This window comes from Melanerpes formicivorus, unplaced genomic scaffold, assembly GCF_026170545.1.
Source record: "Melanerpes formicivorus ecotype bairdi unplaced genomic scaffold, bMelFor1.0.p_v2 SCAF_36, whole genome shotgun sequence".
In the NCBI taxonomy this organism is placed as follows: domain Eukaryota; kingdom Metazoa; phylum Chordata; class Aves; order Piciformes; family Picidae; genus Melanerpes; species Melanerpes formicivorus.
Window position 1 is genome coordinate 7,901,884 of NW_027142388.1, and position 17,918 is coordinate 7,919,801.

The 17,918-nt window shown below is 51.2% G+C and overlaps 1 protein-coding gene across 10 annotated transcripts in view; it reads left to right on the forward strand.

The window, feature by feature from the left end:
• Positions 1–17,918, forward strand: part of NCOR2 (nuclear receptor corepressor 2) — a 259,628-nt gene that overhangs the window by 118,091 nt on the left and 123,619 nt on the right. For all 10 annotated transcript variants that reach the window (XM_068157439.1, XM_068157445.1, XM_068157447.1 and 7 more), the window contains 2 exons: positions 9,763–9,942; positions 16,237–16,350. In XM_068157439.1, the coding sequence (XP_068013540.1) occupies positions 9,763–9,942; positions 16,237–16,350 (294 nt within the window). The remainder of the gene's footprint in view (positions 1–9,762; positions 9,943–16,236; positions 16,351–17,918) is intronic.

The window sequence follows — 17,918 nt, forward strand, 5'->3', positions numbered from 1 at the left end:
TTTTGCAGAAGGGAGGTCTTTGATGTCCTGCTTTATGCACTTGACACCACAGCAAGAATGAACCTATACGTTAAGTGACCCTGAAGACACTAGAGCAGTGAAGTGGTGGCATGCAGCTGACAAGGGGAGCATGGTGGATTGCTGCAGGAGCAGTAATTTCTGGGGTTTGAGCTGAAACAGTTGGGAGAGGAGCTGCTGGGAGTGAGCAGGATTTGGATGCTGGGACCAGTCAACATGTCTGCTGTGCTGGTAATCCTGTCTTGGTGCAATGGCCCTTGTGTGGAAGAGATGGGGATTGGTCCCATCACATGCCTCAGCCACCAATCAAACCCTCTTAGGTGTTGCTTGCATTTCCTTTATCCATCAATCAAGCTGATTCTCAGTAGGCAGCTCAGCCTCCAGGATTTGGGGAAAAATAATTTAGGCAATGGTTGTGCAGGGAGAGGAGCAGGAGGGAGCAGGAGCAGCCCTTGGATAGATCTCACTTGTGGCAGTGGTTAAATAGAGCTGTCTTCATTCATTCCCTTCCCTCCCCTCCAAATCTGATGCCCCTTCAAGCCAATATTAATACCATGTGCTGGTCCTGATTAACTCCTGACAAATCCCTTCTCGACAGGGCCCTGCCCTGAATGGACCCCAGTGGGATTTGCATGGCTGAGGAGTCCCTGCTGCTCCTCTGCCTCCTTCCTCCTCCCTGGCAAGCGGAGGAAATTTAAATGTTTCTGAAGAGCGACATTTCCATTTCAAAAGCTGTTCGCTCAAGTGCGTCTGGAGTGGGATTTCTCTCTCCCCTCCACCCCCCTCCTCTCTGAATGGGAGCTTTAGAAGTCTCATTTCCTCTGCTTGATAACAGCACACTGAGAAGGGCTTTTGTCTTTTCATTTCCCCTCAATTTTTTATTTTTCAATAAGTGAGGTTTGTAGAAGCTGCTGTGGTGGATTTTCCATGTGCTGCAAGATGCACCTGGTATCACCCAGTGAATGAGGTGGAGCTTCCTGGGGTGCAGGGCAGGACCTGCTCCCTGGCCGAGCAGGCACCAACCTGGGAGCACCATTCAGTCGTCTCTCCAAGGGTCCTGCCAGCAGAAGAGGAGGTGTGCTGGGCACATCCAAGCTATGGAGCGCTGCACTGCTTTTCCCAACCAGCCTGATTTATCCCAGTGCCTGTGGACAGCCCTGGGTGTGGGTGGTGCTGAGTTTGGCTCAGGATCCGGTCCCATGTTCACAACACGGGAGCCTGCAGGATCTTTACTGCTGCTGCCTTGTTGCCCGCCTGCATTTTGGCTGCTGTAGCTGTGCCAGTCAGAGTGAAATTGTGAGGGTTTCAGCACAGTGCTCCGTGGAGGGCAGGCACTAGCAGCTGGAGTGGCCTGGCTCCCACTTCTGCAGGCCTCATGCATGCTGATAATGTCATCCTAGCATGATGCCATTGTCTCCTGTACTCAGCACTGGCAAGGCTGCACCTCAAATACTGGGTTCAGTTGTGGGGCCCTCACTACAAGGATTCTGAGATGCTAAAGCACGCCCAAAGGGCAGCAAAGCTGGTGAAGGGTTTAGAGCATGTGTGTGTGGTGAGGAGCAGCTGAGGCAACTGGGGTGGTTCAGCCTGGGGAAAGGGAGGCTGAGGGGGGACCTTCTGGCTCTCTACAACTCCCTGGAAGTCACATGAGTCCACATCACCACATCCTACATTTCCGTGGAAGTCCACGGTGATAGTTCAGAGGTTCCTGTGGGAACTGCCTGGGGTCAGCTGACTGCAGGGAAGGTGAGGGTGGTTTGAGCCCTTGCTGGGAGGAGCAGTGGTCAGCTCTGTGATGAACTCCCCCATTACCTTGAAAATCTGGTTGTGCAAAGCAGGGAGGTGCTAATCCCACCGGCCTGGCCCAGTGCCAAATTGGGCAATTAGAAACGTGCCTCCCGCCGGGCGCTCGGTGTCACTGGAGGCGTTTGTCACAGTTTGTTCCTTTCTCAGAGACATCAAACAAGCGCTCTCCTCCTGCCCGTGTTGTTCACAGTCTCCTCGCTGTTTCGGTGAGCTCGCTCAGCTCCCTCCTTTTGGCTCCGCAGGGCCCCGGCATGCCTTAGTCACTCGGGTTATGGGTTTGAGTGTTCTGATGCAGGATTCTGAGGTGCTTGGTGCCTTCTCCATGTGAACCTGTACCTCTCCAGTGCTGTCAGTCTGGGGTTGTTTTCCATTGCTGTAGGCCAGTGCTGGTCCTAAAAGAAGTGATTTTGCTCCTCAAACCAAGACATGGATGTGGCTCTGCCCATAGGGTGAGCTGGGTTCCTGCCATGGTGGAGGAAGAGGCTGTGGGCAAGGTATGCACTTTTCACTGTCCTCCTGTGCCTGGGGTCTGAGAAGGCTGTCGGAGAAGGGGCTGTGAGAGGCTCCTCAGCCTGCTTGTCTTCCTGGTTCGTGGAATCACGACATGGTTTGGGTTGGAAGGGGCCTTTCAGCGTCATCTAGTCCAACCCCTGCTGTGATGAGCAGGGAGTTCTTCAATTAGGTCAGATTGCTCTGTGCCCCATCCAGCAGAGCAGCCTTGCCAGATGTGTCTGAAGTGCACCAAAGATGCCCAAAGACAAGGTTCACAGAATCTTCTTAAATGTTGCAGAAAGGCATCTTTTCCTGTAAACTTGTTCTTGGAAGCAGCAAGGTTGTTTGGGCTGAAATTTAGTATTTAGGGGGAAAAAAAAAAAAAGACGATAGAAGAAAAAGCCTAAAAAGGTCTGAAGCAAATATTCAACATGGAAAATCTCAGTCCAGGCAGTCAATGTCCCAACAAACTGAGGGTCACCTTAAAATCCAGCAATGAAGAGGAGGCAGAGTCAGGCAATTCCTGATGGGAGGTGGAGCAATTAGCTCCTCTTTGTAATGAGTAGATAGGTAGGTGAGAGTTCACCACTCCTGCCATGTCAGCCTGGAATGTTCTGGTCCCATGCAATTATTATCCACTAATGGGGAAAGGCAAGAAGGTAATGAAAGGCCCAGCACCCACTTGTGGGTGTCATGCCTTGGGCTTTGGTGGGAGTCGGAGCAAGGTTTTCCAGGTTTGACCGCCCATTACTCTGGGCTACCTGAATCCGTAAGCTGTGCACAGCTGTGCTGTGCTTCTGAGATACCCTGTCATCATGAGATCCAGAGGCAGCATCTGCTGAAGGGATCCAGAGGTGGTTCCCTGCCATCATGAGATCCAGAGGCGATTTGCTGGAGGGCAGCCCTGTGGAGAAGGCCTTGGGAGTCCTGGTGGTTACAAGTTCTCCATGGGACATTAATGTGCCCTTGTGGCCAAGAAAGCCAGTGGTATCCTGGGGTGCACTAAGAAGAGTGTGTCCAGCAGATTGAGGGAGGTTCTACTCTGCCCTAGGGATACCTCACCTGGAATATTGCACCCAGTTTTGGGCTCCCCAGTTCAGGAGGAACAGGGATCTACTTGAGAGAGTCCAACAGAGGGTTACTGGGATGGTTAAAGGACTGGAACACGTGCTTTATGAGGAAAGGCTTGGAGCCCTGGGGCTGTTTAGTCTGGAGAAGAGGAGACTGAGAGGGCATTTAATCAATGTTTATAAATATCCAAGGGCTGGGTGTCAAGAAGGAAGGGACAGCCTCTGCTCACTTGCACCCTGTGATAGGACAAGAGGCAATGCATGTAAACTACAGCAGAGGAAGTTCCATCTCACCATGAGGAAGAACTTCTTTACTGTAAGGGTCACAGAGCACTGGAACAGGCACCCCAGAGAGGTTGCAGGGTCTCCTTCTCTGGAGACTTCCAAGACCCATCTGGATGTGTTCCTGTGTGACCTACACTAGATTCTGTGGTCCTGCTCTGAAAGGGGGGTTGGACTGGAATACCTCCATAGGTCTCCTCCAACTCCTAACATCCTGTTCAGGATGACACTGTGGAACAGCTTTTTTCAGCACAAGCAAATTGTGCAACAGCAGACTGTAGGCTTGGGTTGGCACGTTCCACTGGAGCGCTCGCTGCTGAGGTTTTACCACCCTCTTAAAGCTGCTGGTGGCGGTGGGGAGGGGAGGGTCAGCATTTGGTACTGGTTTTGCAGTTAAATTGCTTCAAGCTGTTGAAACATTGGGGAAGTTTTTTGACCTACTTTTTGTGCAAGCTTAGAAATTGTTGGGATGCTTTCTGCGTGGAATTCAGCTGGATTACAGGGGAAAGGAATTTCGTAGGCCTGCTCACAAAGTCACAGATTTAGTGAAGAAAAGAAGAAATTAAATAAATCAGCTTTGTCTTCAGGGCAGCTCCATAGTCTCCACCTTCATTCCCATGAGAACACGTTCTGGGCTGCATCTAGTGAAAGCAGTCCCTGTTTTGCTCATGCCCCCCTGCCTGCATGTGCCATGAAGCATAGGGACAGAGGAAGGAGGTGGGCAATGCCTTGATCCTACGCATGGCATTCCTTGTGGATGCTGCTTGGCCTTGCACAGGAACACCCCTGTGCTGGTGGTTGGTGAACAGCACTGAGTGCTCCCTGCAGTGATGCTGAAGACACCAACAGGCACATCTACCCCTGCTTCAGCAGCCCCTCGAGTGGCTGTGGGTACACAGCCCAGCCCAGAGCCAGCAGTATCTGAGAGTTAACTTGAAAGAAGCATTAGTGCAGCAGATTGTAATGAACAGAAGAATTGCAGTAACTTGATGTACTTCTCACTGCTCAGGCTCTCTACTTGGGAATCTCTCCAGGGAAACTAAATACTGGTTTTCAGCCCCTTTGGCATCTTGGGGCTGCTGATGCACCACAATGTGGTGGACACTTTTCCAATTAAGAAAAAAGAAGTCCCTTTTATCTGTATTTTTGCCCACTTAAGTGTTTTACCTTCTAACCTGATGACTAGAGGTGTGGGGTGTTGGCTCTCCTGCTGTGTTTTGGTCCCAGAGTGTATGGGAAAGCCCTGTGGCTCTGCCTCTGCTGGGATGTGCAGTGCTGCTCAGCCATGGGTTCCTCACAGGGAGGATGAGCTGCTCTCCCTGCTGTGTAGCACAGCCTCAGACGGATGAGATCTGGTAGCAATGCTTGCTGGTGAGTTCAGAAGTAGTCACCAGCTCTGTGCTGCTGTGAGAGGCTCAGGTGATGGGGGCTGGGCTGGTCACAAACCCACCCTTTGTTCTTCATTGGCTGTTGGATTTTGTTGAAGGAAGACTTCATTTGAGCAGCCCCAGCCCCTTCTGCCTGCTTTGGCAATCTTCTCTAGCCTGTGAGGACGTGTGATGTGCAAGTAGGCAGGAGTTGGAGAAAACACCTCTTAATCCCTCATGGTGCTCCAGCAGAAAATGCTGCTGCCAGCTGATAATTAGAAAGTGAACAGACTATGGAAGTGATGTTGACATCCCCAAATCTGTCCTGGGCTTGGGGAAATGTTACTAACAATATGGTTTAGAAAAGCAGAGCAGGACTTCAGAGTAGATAATTTGTAGGGCAAACACCATGGTGCTGTGCTGGAGATCCTGAAGGTTGTCCCAAGCAAGTGGCTCTGCTCATCGGGTACACACCGGTGCTACATGCTCTGGCTGGGGGTGTGGAGGCTTTGAGCCCCCACCAGTGTAGTTTTGAAGAGGCAGCTGATGTCATCAAGGGATGTGAAAGGTCGGAATGTGCTTCTCAGCAGGAGTTAGATGCTGCTGTTGTGCTGTCTCCTGAAGGTGGGAAGCAACTGAGAAGAATTACTCTTCACAGAGGCTGGGCTGCATCCAGCTGTAGGTGCTGACTTGACACACCTTTCTTCTTGCTACCAACTCCCACAAACTCCCTGGGAGTATTGCAGGGTGGGCTAGAAATGCAAACTAAGCAGGAGGTGATGGTCTGGGGCAGCTTCCAACATGTCAGGGAGGTTGAAGTTGGACGCTAGGAAAAATGTATTCCCTAAAAGGGTAATCCTAGATGACCAGGCTGCCCAGGGAAGTTGTGGAGTACCCATGCCTGGAGGGATTGAAAACCCTTGTAGATGTGGTGCTGAGGGACATGGTTTAGTGCTGACCTGGCAGTGCTGGGTTAATGGTTGGACTTAATGATCTTAAAGGTCTTTTCCAACCAAAACAATTCTATGATTCTATGTCCTGCCTGGGACCAGGGTTGGGTTCCCATTGTCTCTTTTGTGGACCCACTTGCTGATGTCTGAAGGCAGTGACACTGAATTTTACCCAGAGGTTTATTTACTCTTCAGAGCATCAGTGGACATTTGACTTAATGCTTTTCCTTCCCCTGTTCCTCCCATGATTTTAAAGCCACTGCCCGGCAGCGTGTAGCAGCCTTGCTCTATTGACACTGACTACGTTAGGAATGAAAACGTGTGGTAGAAACCCAGCCCTGACACCTGGCCGTGCTCTTTGATAAATAATCCTGGGTGATGATTGTTTTCTTCGCTGCAGAATCACCTCTTGCAGCAGGAAAGTTTCTGCAGCCCCTTCCCCCCCAAGCTCGCCCACCCTTGTAATCATACAAATCACATAATAACAAGGCCGGGGATAAACAGGAACTACAGTAGCTGTTAGCCCTGTATAAAAACAAATCACATGGAAACAGTGTAATTACTGAGAAAATATCAACTTGAGTAATGCAGTAATTGTTTTCTTCCCTCCAGCAGATTTATTCCAGCTCTCCCAGCTCATGCTGGTTTGGAAGTCTGTGCCTTCACGTTAATAAGAAGAATTTCACGTTTCACGCTGCACTTGCTCAGGGCCTGGGTATGGTCCTGTCTGAAGAGCAGGAATATATTTGGAGTGGCTTCTTGAGAGTGCTAGGAAACAGAGCACTAGCTGATATCTCTCTCTTCACTGGAGTCCACCTCAGGCTCTGGGTGGACTCCAGGCTTTGCAAGCATCTTTTCAACCCATTTTTGTGATTTAGAAGAGCCCCTTTGTGCCTTTTGTAAATTTGGGAGCTCTGCCTTTTGGACTTAGAATCACAGAATGGCTTGAGTTGAAAGGGACCTTAAAGGTCATCTACTTTGGTTTGGGGCAGGGACACCTTCCACAAGACCATTGCACGGACAAGGTTTTATTTGAAGGTTTTTTGTTGTTTGGGGTTTTTTTCCTCATTCCCTTTCTTTAGAGAGGAGCTAGTGAAATAGCAGTGACCAGAATTTGAGGTCCAGGGACATTGCCTCTTTCTATTGCTCTAATCATCACCTAATACCAGATAATGATGGGGTTTGTGCTGTGACTTGCAGCTGTTCCCCTTACTCAGCTTTGCTGTTGTTTTACTTCAGATTCTGCAAGGTGAACAGATAAAAACGTATCAGAACCCGGGTTTCCAAAGGGCTTGTGCCAAGCAGTTTAGAGATGCCCTGTCTTGCATATTGGCAGGCATGAGATAATATCTTTTGTTCCATGTGCACAGAGAAGTCTCTTTCCTGTGTTTTTGGCAGGTAGCTTGCTTTCCTTTAGAAACCCCTTTGCACCTACAAGACACTTCCCCTTCCCTTACTTTAATCTGAACAAGATTTGATGAACACCTCATTTCTCTTTTGCTTCTTGTGATTGTCTTGCTCCTCTTGGCTTAAACAAAACAAAACCCAAACTACCAAAGAAAGAACCCAGTTGTGGAGAACACAAAGCCTCCCACTGCAGCAGACTGACCATTTTTGGTGTCTAATGCTGGGGAAGTAAAACAAGACAGGATCTGTTCTTGGGGATTCTCCAGAAATCTTTCATGTTCAAGTTTCTCTTCTTGTGGGATGGATGCTGGAAGCCAGCAGCTTAATTTGTTAGTTCCTTAATGCTCTTAGGGCTGGATGAGCCCCACATAAGACAATGAAGAAGGGGTTTCAGGTTGCTTCTTTGATGTCCCTTGATGGCAGCAGCGGGAATGGTGTTGATACCCTCCAGACTGCACCCAGTGGTGATTCCTCCCTGCCTGACTTGATGTCTCCTTCAACTAGAATAAGGCTGAGTAGGGGAGAGGAAGAAGGCACCAGTGAAGCATGCTGGTGTCCTGTGACACAACCACTTTGTTAGGAAATAGCCTCTTTTACCTTCCCTTGTTCCAGCTTTGCTGTGGATGATGTTGCTCATCCCTTGTGGAAGGCAGTAGGGTGGAGCTCATCTCAGCACAGCCCCACTGGGCAGCAATTACCTTTAAAGCCAGATTCCTGAAGCTCTGCTGGACTGTGGGTGCAGCCCCTCCAGGAGGGAGCTCACTGTACTTCCTCCCCACCAGCAGCAGGATGGAGGCCACTTTGCATGCCTTCTGCTTCTTGGTAAGCAGATGTTACTGAGATGCTGAACAGTGCCAAGGTGGCATCTGCATGCCTGCTACATCTGGCATGAGCTGCCACACAGCCAGTGAAAAACCTGGGGCCAGACAAAGCAGCACAGAGGGTCCATGCTAACCCAGTGCCACCAAGTTCCATCATGTCACCCTTGACCCTGGAGAGAGGGTTGGTGGTTAGCCCTGGCTGTCAGCGCAGAGAGGAGGACACTCTGTGCCGTTTGGTGCAGAACAACGTTTGGCTTTGTCTGTGGGCACAGGGCTGCTGTACTGAAGCTAGCAGATTCGTGTCAGCTTCTTTACTTGTTTGCTTCCCCACTTCCCTCACCTCCTGAGCAGCTGCACCGAGCCTGGCAGTGGTTTACGGTTACAAACCAGCAGCAGCTCCTCTTCCTCACCCCTCCAGCAAAAGAAATCCATCCTCTCACTAAGCAAATGAATAGATACACTTTTAATTAAGGTGTTGGGTAGCTGCCAGAGGGGAGCATCCTGGATCAGGGTAGGCAGTTGGTGTGCTGAGATCCCCAGCTGCATGACCAGTGGCTAATAAACAGCTGTTTTATTCCATGTGCATTCCTCAGGGGTGGGCATCCAGGCATGCTACTTGTGTTTGCAGGAGGTGGGCTCCTTCATTTGGAGCTGGAGAGGTGAAGGGTGGTGTGGCTCCAGGATGCTCCTGGCATACAAGCTCTTTGGGCTCAACAAGGTTGTTGCTTTGCTGGAGGCAAAGCTGAATGTTTTGATGTGTTTTCCTTCTGTCAGCTCTCTCAGCTCCTGGTCATCAGAGCTGCTCCCTGTGATGGCCAGAGTTTATGCTGATCTGTCCAGTCTCTGACTGGAAGGGTCTTATGAGCTGAGAGTGTCTTTGCCTGGAATTTTCAGAAAGCTGATTTTCAACAGTTCAGGCTATTCTAATCTCAGCTGAGTTCACCTGTCCCCTTTCTCTCTGTTTCTGGATGGATGCATTTGATCACCATCACTCTGAGCTGGAGGAGCAGTGGAGGAGGACCTGCATGAAGGAGATGGGAGTACTCTTTTCTCCTAGGGGCTGCCCTTGTAGCCCTTTCTCACTCAGTGTGGTTAATGCTGCTCCTCAGTGTGGCTAATGCTGAGAAGGATGTGTCTGTGGCTGCCTTGTTTTTGCAGAGATGATGTAGCCTTGAGCTGGCTGCTGAGATGTGAAAGGACAGTGCTGCTGGGAGCTCCTGAATATGGATGGGTTTATTGATCCTGCAGGAATACGGGTAGCATTGAAGGTGGTGAGAGCCTCTGAGGAGGTTTTGGCAGGAAGATGAGCTGCTGTCATGTCCCTGGGAGACTGACCTGGTGCTCTCTGGAGATGCTGGAGGTTGTGGAGCACTGCAGTGATGTGATCTGGCAGCTGGTACTGCTTAGTCTAGCAGGATTTTTGAGGGGTGTGTCTGCCTCAGAGGGACTGGGAACAGGCCAGGGAGCTGTGACAGCTGGAGGGGGAGGGCAGGGGAAGGATCCAAAGTCTCCTGCTGAAGAGCTGACCTGGTGGTTTTCTGCTTCCTAGGATCGTGGCCTGCCTGGCAAACTGGAGCCTGTGTCGCCCGTGAGCCCTGCTCACGCCGACGCGGAGCTGGACCTGCTGCCGGCGCGGCTGTCGAAGGAGGAGCTCATCCAGAACATGGACCGCGTCGACCGCGAGATCACCATGGTGGAGCAGCAGATCTCCAAGCTGAAGAAGAAGCAGGTAAAAGGCTGTAGCCCAAAGGGGAGCATGTATCCTCACTCCTGTGTGTTGCCTTACATCCTCATCCTTGCTCACACAAGTCCACAGAGGGGCAGTGGCAGTTGCGGTGCCACCAGGATGACCTCTGTGCCCATGCTCCCTCTCGTGACAGGTGGTTGCTGCAGTGCCAGTCTGCAGCTGGTAACTGCAAGAGGAGAGAGCTGTGGAAACCTGGCTTGTGGGCTCTTTTGCATGTCAGAGTACCTTAAAGGGAGAACAGCCTGTCCTCTGTGGCTTACCTTGTGGTCATGCAAGCAGTCAGTGGCAGCTGAGAAGGCAGCCTAGGTTGCCTGAGCTGTCTGCACCAACCAACATTAGCACAAGGTCTTTTCTTTTTCCTTTCCAGCAATTGTCTCCCCCCAGTGCTGTAGCTGCCATTATTATAGTACTGGGCTGTTTAAAACATGGCTGTGATGACCTAATAGCCCTTCCTGTGCACTCAGTCCCCTTCTCCAAGGTTTACAGCCCTGCAGCCATGAGCATCATCTGATTCAACTCCAATCAGAGCTGTGCCTGAGCCAGGGATTTGAATCTGATCTTCTCACTTGGTGCTTTCCCCCTGCAAAAGAGCACTCCCCAGTAGCAGGATCGCCTGCTCAAGGTTACCATGTGTACAATTACCATAAACCCATTAAGGGATTAATATGACAAAACCTTGGGGGATGGCTATGAAAAAGCCCACAGACTTAAAGGCTTTCACTTCCTAAAGCAAGTCACTTCTCTCTGCCTCTCTTACTGGTTGTTTTATTTCCTTTGCTTGGGGCCAGTTTCTAAACTCCCCGACAGCCGCTGATCCCAGAGTGCCTGAGAGGAATGACCTCTCCCAAGGGATGTGCTGGCAGGAATTCAGCAATGGAGCAGAATCTTTACTTGGGCTGTTGGCTGAGGCAAGTGCTCCTCAAGGATGAGCATGCAGTTGACCTTCCTTCCCATAAGATTGGTTTTCCCATTTAGATACTATCCCTTTCTTTCCTGCAAGACGAAGCAGGATGTTGTGGTTTTGTTTTCAAACAGTCTTGTTTAATTATTGTGAAGGACTGTTTTGTTGCTGTTGTTGCCTTTTATCTGCAGAGGTATCGCAGTGCTTAGGGAGAGGGAGCCCAGAGTAGGCAGGAGTAGCTGTACAAAGAAGCAACCATGTGTGCTGGCTTACAGGGGCCAAAGGAACATCTAGAGCAATGAAACCACAGCGGTTCCTCATGCTTGGTTTGGTTTGGTGGAAGCTGGGTGAAGTCAGCCCTTCCCCTTTCCCTCTTAGGAAGCTTAGACACAATGTTGGTGTCCACTCCCATCCAGCAGTCTGGTCACTGGTCTATCTTTTTAACTCCTATTTGAGGAAGGAGGTGCAAACCACGGTCATTTTCCACTCTGGAGAAGGGGCTGCACGAGTAGGATGCACACCCATCACAGTGGTGAAGATCCCTCTGATGGCAGCCAGGAGGACTGACAACTCTGCCTGGCTCTTTTTTTTTCTCAGGGATGCTGAGGAGCTGCTGTTGAGGCTGACGGGAGCAGCATATGCTCCTTGTCGTTAAAACCAAGCTGTCCTTCCGTAAGGAAATGGGATTTTTATTGTTGGCTGCTCGGTTGCTTTATTTCTTCCCTCCGAACAAGTTTTATGATTCTTCCTCCCCACAAAAATGCTCTGCTGAGCAGGGAAGAAGGTGGAAGCGGCTGTTGGCAGCAGAAGCAGCTCCTCCCCTCCTTTTTCAATTTTTAATTTATTTTATTTTTTGGCACATGATGGTGAAGTAATTTGCTAGCAAATCCCACCCCCAGCATAGGATCCTTCCCCAGCCCAGCCCTCCAGCACAGCTGGCACATCTGGGAGGAAGCATTTCCTGAGGGGGGGTTGGGGGTTGGTGTTGCTATCTGAGATGCTCTGGGAACATTTTGTCCATCTGTGCATCTGAGCTGTCAGCGCAGGAGAGCGACGAGCGAGGGAAGGCAATCAGCCTGAGACAGACGCTGCTGCTGCAGGAGGGCTGGCGGAGCAGGGCAGGGATTGTGCGCAGCCGGAATACCCTAATGCTTTTTCCCTCTGTCTTTGGGAGGCCTTCTCAGGGTGATGAAATACATCTGGATGGAAAGGCTGTGCAAAATCCCCCATCCCAACTAAACCAAATCCACCATCTCGCTCTTCATGCTTGTTCCAGAAAAGGCAAGGGAGGCTCTGCCTGGACTTTGCAAGAAGCAAACATCTTCAGCAGGCTGAGAAACCTTCCCCAAACCCTGCACACCCCTGGCAGGAGGCCACCTCCATCAGCCGTCCCCCGCTCATTCATGCACCATATGCGCTCGCTGTGTCCTCTCCCCCCCTTCCTGATAGGGGAGGATAATCCTCATGCATTTATTCTTGGCAGTGCTACTGGGGAGCTGCAGGAGAATAAACTCTGGGCTGTTCTCTGCAGTGGTGCCGGAGCTGGGCAAAGGGCTCTCCGGGAGTACAACACTCCCACCTGGTGATGGAGGTGGAGCTGGCTGGGTGGAAGAGCTTCAGGGTTTTCCCTTCCATCTCTCTCCTGGCTGAGTTTCCTCTGTTCTCTCCTCAGCTCTTTGAAAGAGCTTTTTCAGAGATGCCCTGTGTCTGGAAGCCCTCTGGCAGGTGAAGTATCTCAGTACTCAGGTGATGGCTGCCTGACAGAAGGCAGTGTGGCAGCTGGTTGTGTGTTTAATGACCTTGGCTTCATCAGGCAGGTCCCTTCAGCACAGGAGTGGACGTGTGTGGGGATAAGGTCTTCCTGAAATGTCACCAACCTTCCTGCCTGTGCTGCGGGCTCTGATGGCCCCTCCACAGCATGAGGTCTGGTCAAAGGGACTCTTACCTAGAGAAGACACCTTCTCCACTTGGAAATGAGTTGGCCTGTGGGTGGTGTAGGATCCAGGACTACCACTAATGATGGCATCTTGCATCCCTTCACCATCCCTGCACTGTCTTTCATTTGAGGACAGGAAGGGGCTTTCGGGCAGCCGTTGCTGGGAGTGGGGAAGGAAAGAGTGTGGAGCTGTCAAGACTCATCTCTCCTCCTGCTTCTCTCCCTTTAAAGGTCACAGTCCCAGCCTAGCTTTTGTGGCAGACCTTTAAGAAATCCATTTTGTCCGTGTCTGGGAACCTTGACCTATTTTGCTTTGCCATTTCCCACAGCTCCCAGGGGTAGCTGTCATGGGCTGAGCCTGCTGCAGTCAGGTGTGCTGCCTGTAGACCCTGCCTGCAGACTCTGCCCACATCCTTACCTCCAGCATCTGGTCCTGTGTTACACCACAGAGAGGAGAGTTTAATTCTTTACTGTATTTCTGCTATAATTAGATTTGTTGGTTTGGGTTTTGGGGTTTTTTTTCTTCTAACAAGCTGCTTTTAATGAGCCTCCACTTACTGGCAAGCTTTCATTTCCTGATCCACCATCGAACCCTCTTGTCTGAAATCACTTACAGCACACCCAACTGCTTTGCAGAATGCTTGTGGCTTTCCAGAACAATGTAGCTAAGTTTCTGCCAATATTGTTTGTTTGTTTGTTTGTTTTTACTGATGTATTTTCCCCAAGAGAAGTAGAGAATCTGACTGGGGGTGCCTCTGTCTTTGGAGATTTTTGGAGTTTGTCCCGTGGGAGTGAAGGCCTGTGATGGGATGCCCTAGGAGCCAAGCAGGAGGGGGCAGGTGGAAGTGTCACAGCTGATGCTGACACCTGCTTGGCTGCAGCCTGTGGTTTCAGCCGTGGCTTCCCCAAGAGCTGGTCCCCCTTGCATGGTGCCGTGATTTGGGCCACCTGAGCAACAGCTGTGGTTGAGAAGAGAAGGAAGCTTTGGGGCTGTTTCATGCGTGGTTGGAATCTTCGACGTGCCGTGGCTCCGTGTGGGCAGGAGGGGATGGACCTGCTCTGTGCTGGGGAAGGTTCAGCTCCTACCAGGGTGCAGGTGGTCTGAGCTGGCTGTCTCCTGGCTGTGCTTATGTGTGGCTGGAGTCACTCCTAGGTTAAGACCTCAAGGTGGGCATGTTGCTGTCAACATGTGGATCTCGAGCTGCCCTGCCTCTGCCAGAGCCTCATCCCCACTAGGGCATTGCTCAGCCGTTTGGCTGCTGCTGGTGGCTTTTTTCAGTTGTGTCTTGGTGTTTCTTATGCTGCTGTTTTTCCCTTTATGGGAAGAGATGTGCACCTGTGGGGAGGTAGACCATGAGTGGAGTCCACAGAATGGTGTTGCTTTACCCATTGAAGCACATTTAATGGGAGGCTTCTGAGCTGTTTCAGCCAAGCCAGCAGCCCTGTCTAGGTGTGTAAGTGTTTTCTTGGACTGCATCCTACAGCCCTAGTTTTGCTGAAGAGGTCATCAACAGAAGCAGGGATGATCTGAAGGATGAACAGGTGCCCACATTCTTCTTGGACCATGAAGAATGAGCTGTGCTCACCTCTGGTGCTAGCCAATTGCTCTTAGTCCCAGATGCATTTTTTTGCTAGTATGAGACTGGCTCAATCTTCTGCTCGCTTCAGCAGGAGACACCTCAGCTGCAGGACAAAATACAGAGACTTGGAGATGCAAAGCTGAGCAGTGAAAAAAATATAGACCTCTTTTGACAACCTCTCCTGTGCCTGTGCTGCCCTGGAGCTGTAGTGCACAGCCTGTGCTCTCCTTCCTCACAGGGAGCCAACGGCTCCAGGAGGAGTCTGGAGGAATCTCTTGTTTCCTTTTTTGGCTGAGTGGTTCCTTGGACTTACTGGAAGGGCTCAGATGTCTCCTCCTGCCTTGTACCCCTTGGGAGAGCTGGAGGTGCAGGTCGTATGTCAGATAAACTTGCTGACTGTGGTGGTATTAAGAAGCACACTTCTAAATCTAGCAGTTCATAATTATTGTCCACCATGGCCTGAGCAGCTTGTAGGTGGGTAGGAACATGCTGCACGATCAGTGATCTTTAAAGGTGCATGCATGGGACCTGCTCCCTCCTGCTTCCCCTTTCACAAGGGAGTAGTTAGCATTCAAGCCAACTTTGGGGCTGGGTGTATTTTACTCCACATGTGGTGGATGTGTTTGTGGAGCAGCTCTTGGGCTCCTAAATGTTTCTGCTGTGAGCAGTAAGGAAGCTTGGGATGAGACACCTACACCTTGGATGGTGTTGTCCTAGCATAGGCTGGTGTATGGAGCTGGGGGACAATGCACAGTGTATTTCTGCTGCTGCACCTCAAATCCCAGGTGCCATGAAATGTGGAGCTGTGGCAATGCAGCAGAAAAGCTGAAGAGCCAACCAAGAGAACTTCTCAGCACTGCTGTCTCTTGAGAGCAGGACACCCTTCTGATTGTCATTCATCTTTACAGGGCTTTCTCTAGTTGGAGCCTGACTTAGTTGATGGGTTTTGCTCAGGACAGCTTGGCCTGGGTGAAAGGAGAGGACAAATGGGTCTTAAAGCTGCCTTCCAAGAAGATCATGATGCTGGAAGGTGGCTTATTCTAGACTGGTGCCCTCAGCAGCTCTTCCTGTGCCTGCCATGATGGTTAGAGACACATGATGTGTTCATGCTGCATGGTTTTGCAACCTGAGTGCTTGGGTTCACTGTACAAGTTCACCGAGTGGTATCTTGGTGGCCCATGTTTGAGCACCCTGCTGTCCTCTGCAGGCAGTCCTGAGTACTTTACACTGCTCACCTCAGCCAGGAGGGCTGGCAGGAATCTCACTGGCCTGATTCTGACCAGTGTCTGACCACCTTTCATAGTGATGGTGCCTCCTCTGCTGTACTTCCTGGCTCATCTGGCTGCATGCCACAGGGGCAACGGTTGCACAAGTCATTTCATTGAGAACAGTCATCCTGGGGCATCTCCTCCAACCACAGCATTGTAAGAAGAGCCTGAAGGTGGAGGGCAGCCTTGCCTCTCATTCCTCCACTGCTACCTGCAGCCTGGCAGCAGTTCCTAAGGCAGGTAGCAGCAGGGAGCTGCAGCTCCCCTTAGGAGTTTTCAATAAAATCATTAATTCTAGCTTTGAGTCCTCTACAGGAGACTTGTTCAAGGCATATCCTCACCCCCCCATGCCTAAAAAGCATTGACCCACCAGCATGGGCCAGGTGCCTAGGACAGAACAGGGCTGTGCTTGCGTGGCAGGGGTTTTTATGCAGCTCTCTTCCTGGTCCCTCCCTGTCCTGAGCCTGCCCGTGTCTTGCAAGAAGCCTTCTGCCATGGTGGCTTCTGTTTCGGTCGAGAGTCTCGTGTGGATGGGGACGGCTGCGTTTCTCACTGTGACTCATCCTTCTCCTCCCCCCTCTCCTTCCACAGCAACAGTTGGAGGAAGAAGCAGCCAAACCACCAGAGCCTGAAAAACCCATCTCCCCGCCTCCTATCGAGTCCAAACATCGCAGCTTGGTGCAGATCATCTACGACGAGAACAGGGTGAGTCTGGAAACGATGGCAGTACAGCCCTGCGAGCGCGCCGGCTCGCCCTGGCCAGGGACGGGCAGCTGGATGAGGGCTAGGTGTGGGGTTCCCCGGGTGAGACCTCTAGGGTAGAGGCTGTGGGAGGTGGATACGTGTGAGGAACTCACTCTGCTGTGTGATTGAGCACAGATGTCTTCTGAAGAACCTGCTGGGGAGGGGCGGGGGGGGGGGGGGGGCTAGTTTCCTGTGATCAACTTAAGATTTGAAGCGCTGAGGAGGTGCTTCAGAACCCTGTCTGTTAAATAGCTTCTTCCACCCTTGTCTCTGGGGGTGAGCCTGGTTGAAAACTGCCTCAAAGGATGGCCTTTGGTGGGGTAGGGTGGGTTGCACGGACAGAGGGGCCATCTGTTATGCCCCAATAGTGCAGGCCAGCTATGAGCAGTCCTGGCTGCTTCTGAGTCCCCCCAGGCTGGAGCAGAAGGAAAGGACATGGACGGATTTGTGAGAAGCGTTAGCAAAGGTCAGGCTGGTGTCCCTGGTTCTGGAGCCTTGCCTTGACTGCCTGTTTGTTGTGGTCAGCTGTTGCCTGTAATAGCAGCTTGAGGAGACACACATTTCGCTGTGTGCTTTGGAGCGCTGCTGGGAAGCGGGGCCCTCTGGTAGATAATCAAGCACATTCATTTCCATTTAGGTGTTGATGAAAGGGATGATTCTGCATAAAAGGGAAACTACCAGCCGCTAATTATTTTGAATTGCGAGGCCCGCGATTTTCACTGGGAGCTGCAGAAATCCAGGTGCCCCACTCCTAAAAAGGGGGAGGGGAGGGGAAGGAATTGCATACCCTGTGCTCCCAGGCAGCACAATTTTCCTGGTTTTCCTTTTCCCATCTGCTTCTCTCCGTGAGCCACGGGAAGCCCAGTGCTGGCACTGTCTGTTGTGCGAGTGGGTGATGACTGAGGTCAATGTGTTGGAAGCGTTAACAAGTGCCGGCTGGTGAGAGCTTCACAGGCATTGGGCTTTTGGGGGTAGGTGCTAAGTGTTCTTCAAAGCCATTCAGCCCTCTCCTGGGATCTTGGCTATAGCTTGTGCCTCCTCTGCAGGGGGTTAGGGTAAAAAAAAAACCAACACAAGAGGTCTCAAACATAAGGAACAACTTCCTGCTGTGAGGGTAACAGAGCACTGGAACAGGCTACCTACAGAGGTGGTGGAGTCTTCTCTGGAGAGGTTCAAACCCCTCCTGAACACAGTCCTGTGTCACCTTTTCTGGGTGAACTCGCTCTAGCACCAGGGTTGTTCTAGATGATCTCCAGAGGTCCCTTCCAATCCCCACAATTCCATGATTCTGAGATTTTTATTCCTATTCCCTTGAGCCCCACCTTCCTTGGACATGAGGGGAAGAAATAGGTGATGGTCCTGAATCAGGAAGGAAAAGTCATCTTGAGCCATTGCGTCCCCAGTGGCCTGTGTCATAGCAGTCCCTGTTAGCTGGATGTGGTGAAGGGCTGATTGTCCTGCCAGAGCCTTGCCCTGCTTTGTCACCTCTTGTCTCTACCTCACCAGCAGCTGGGTCACCCCCTTCCCTT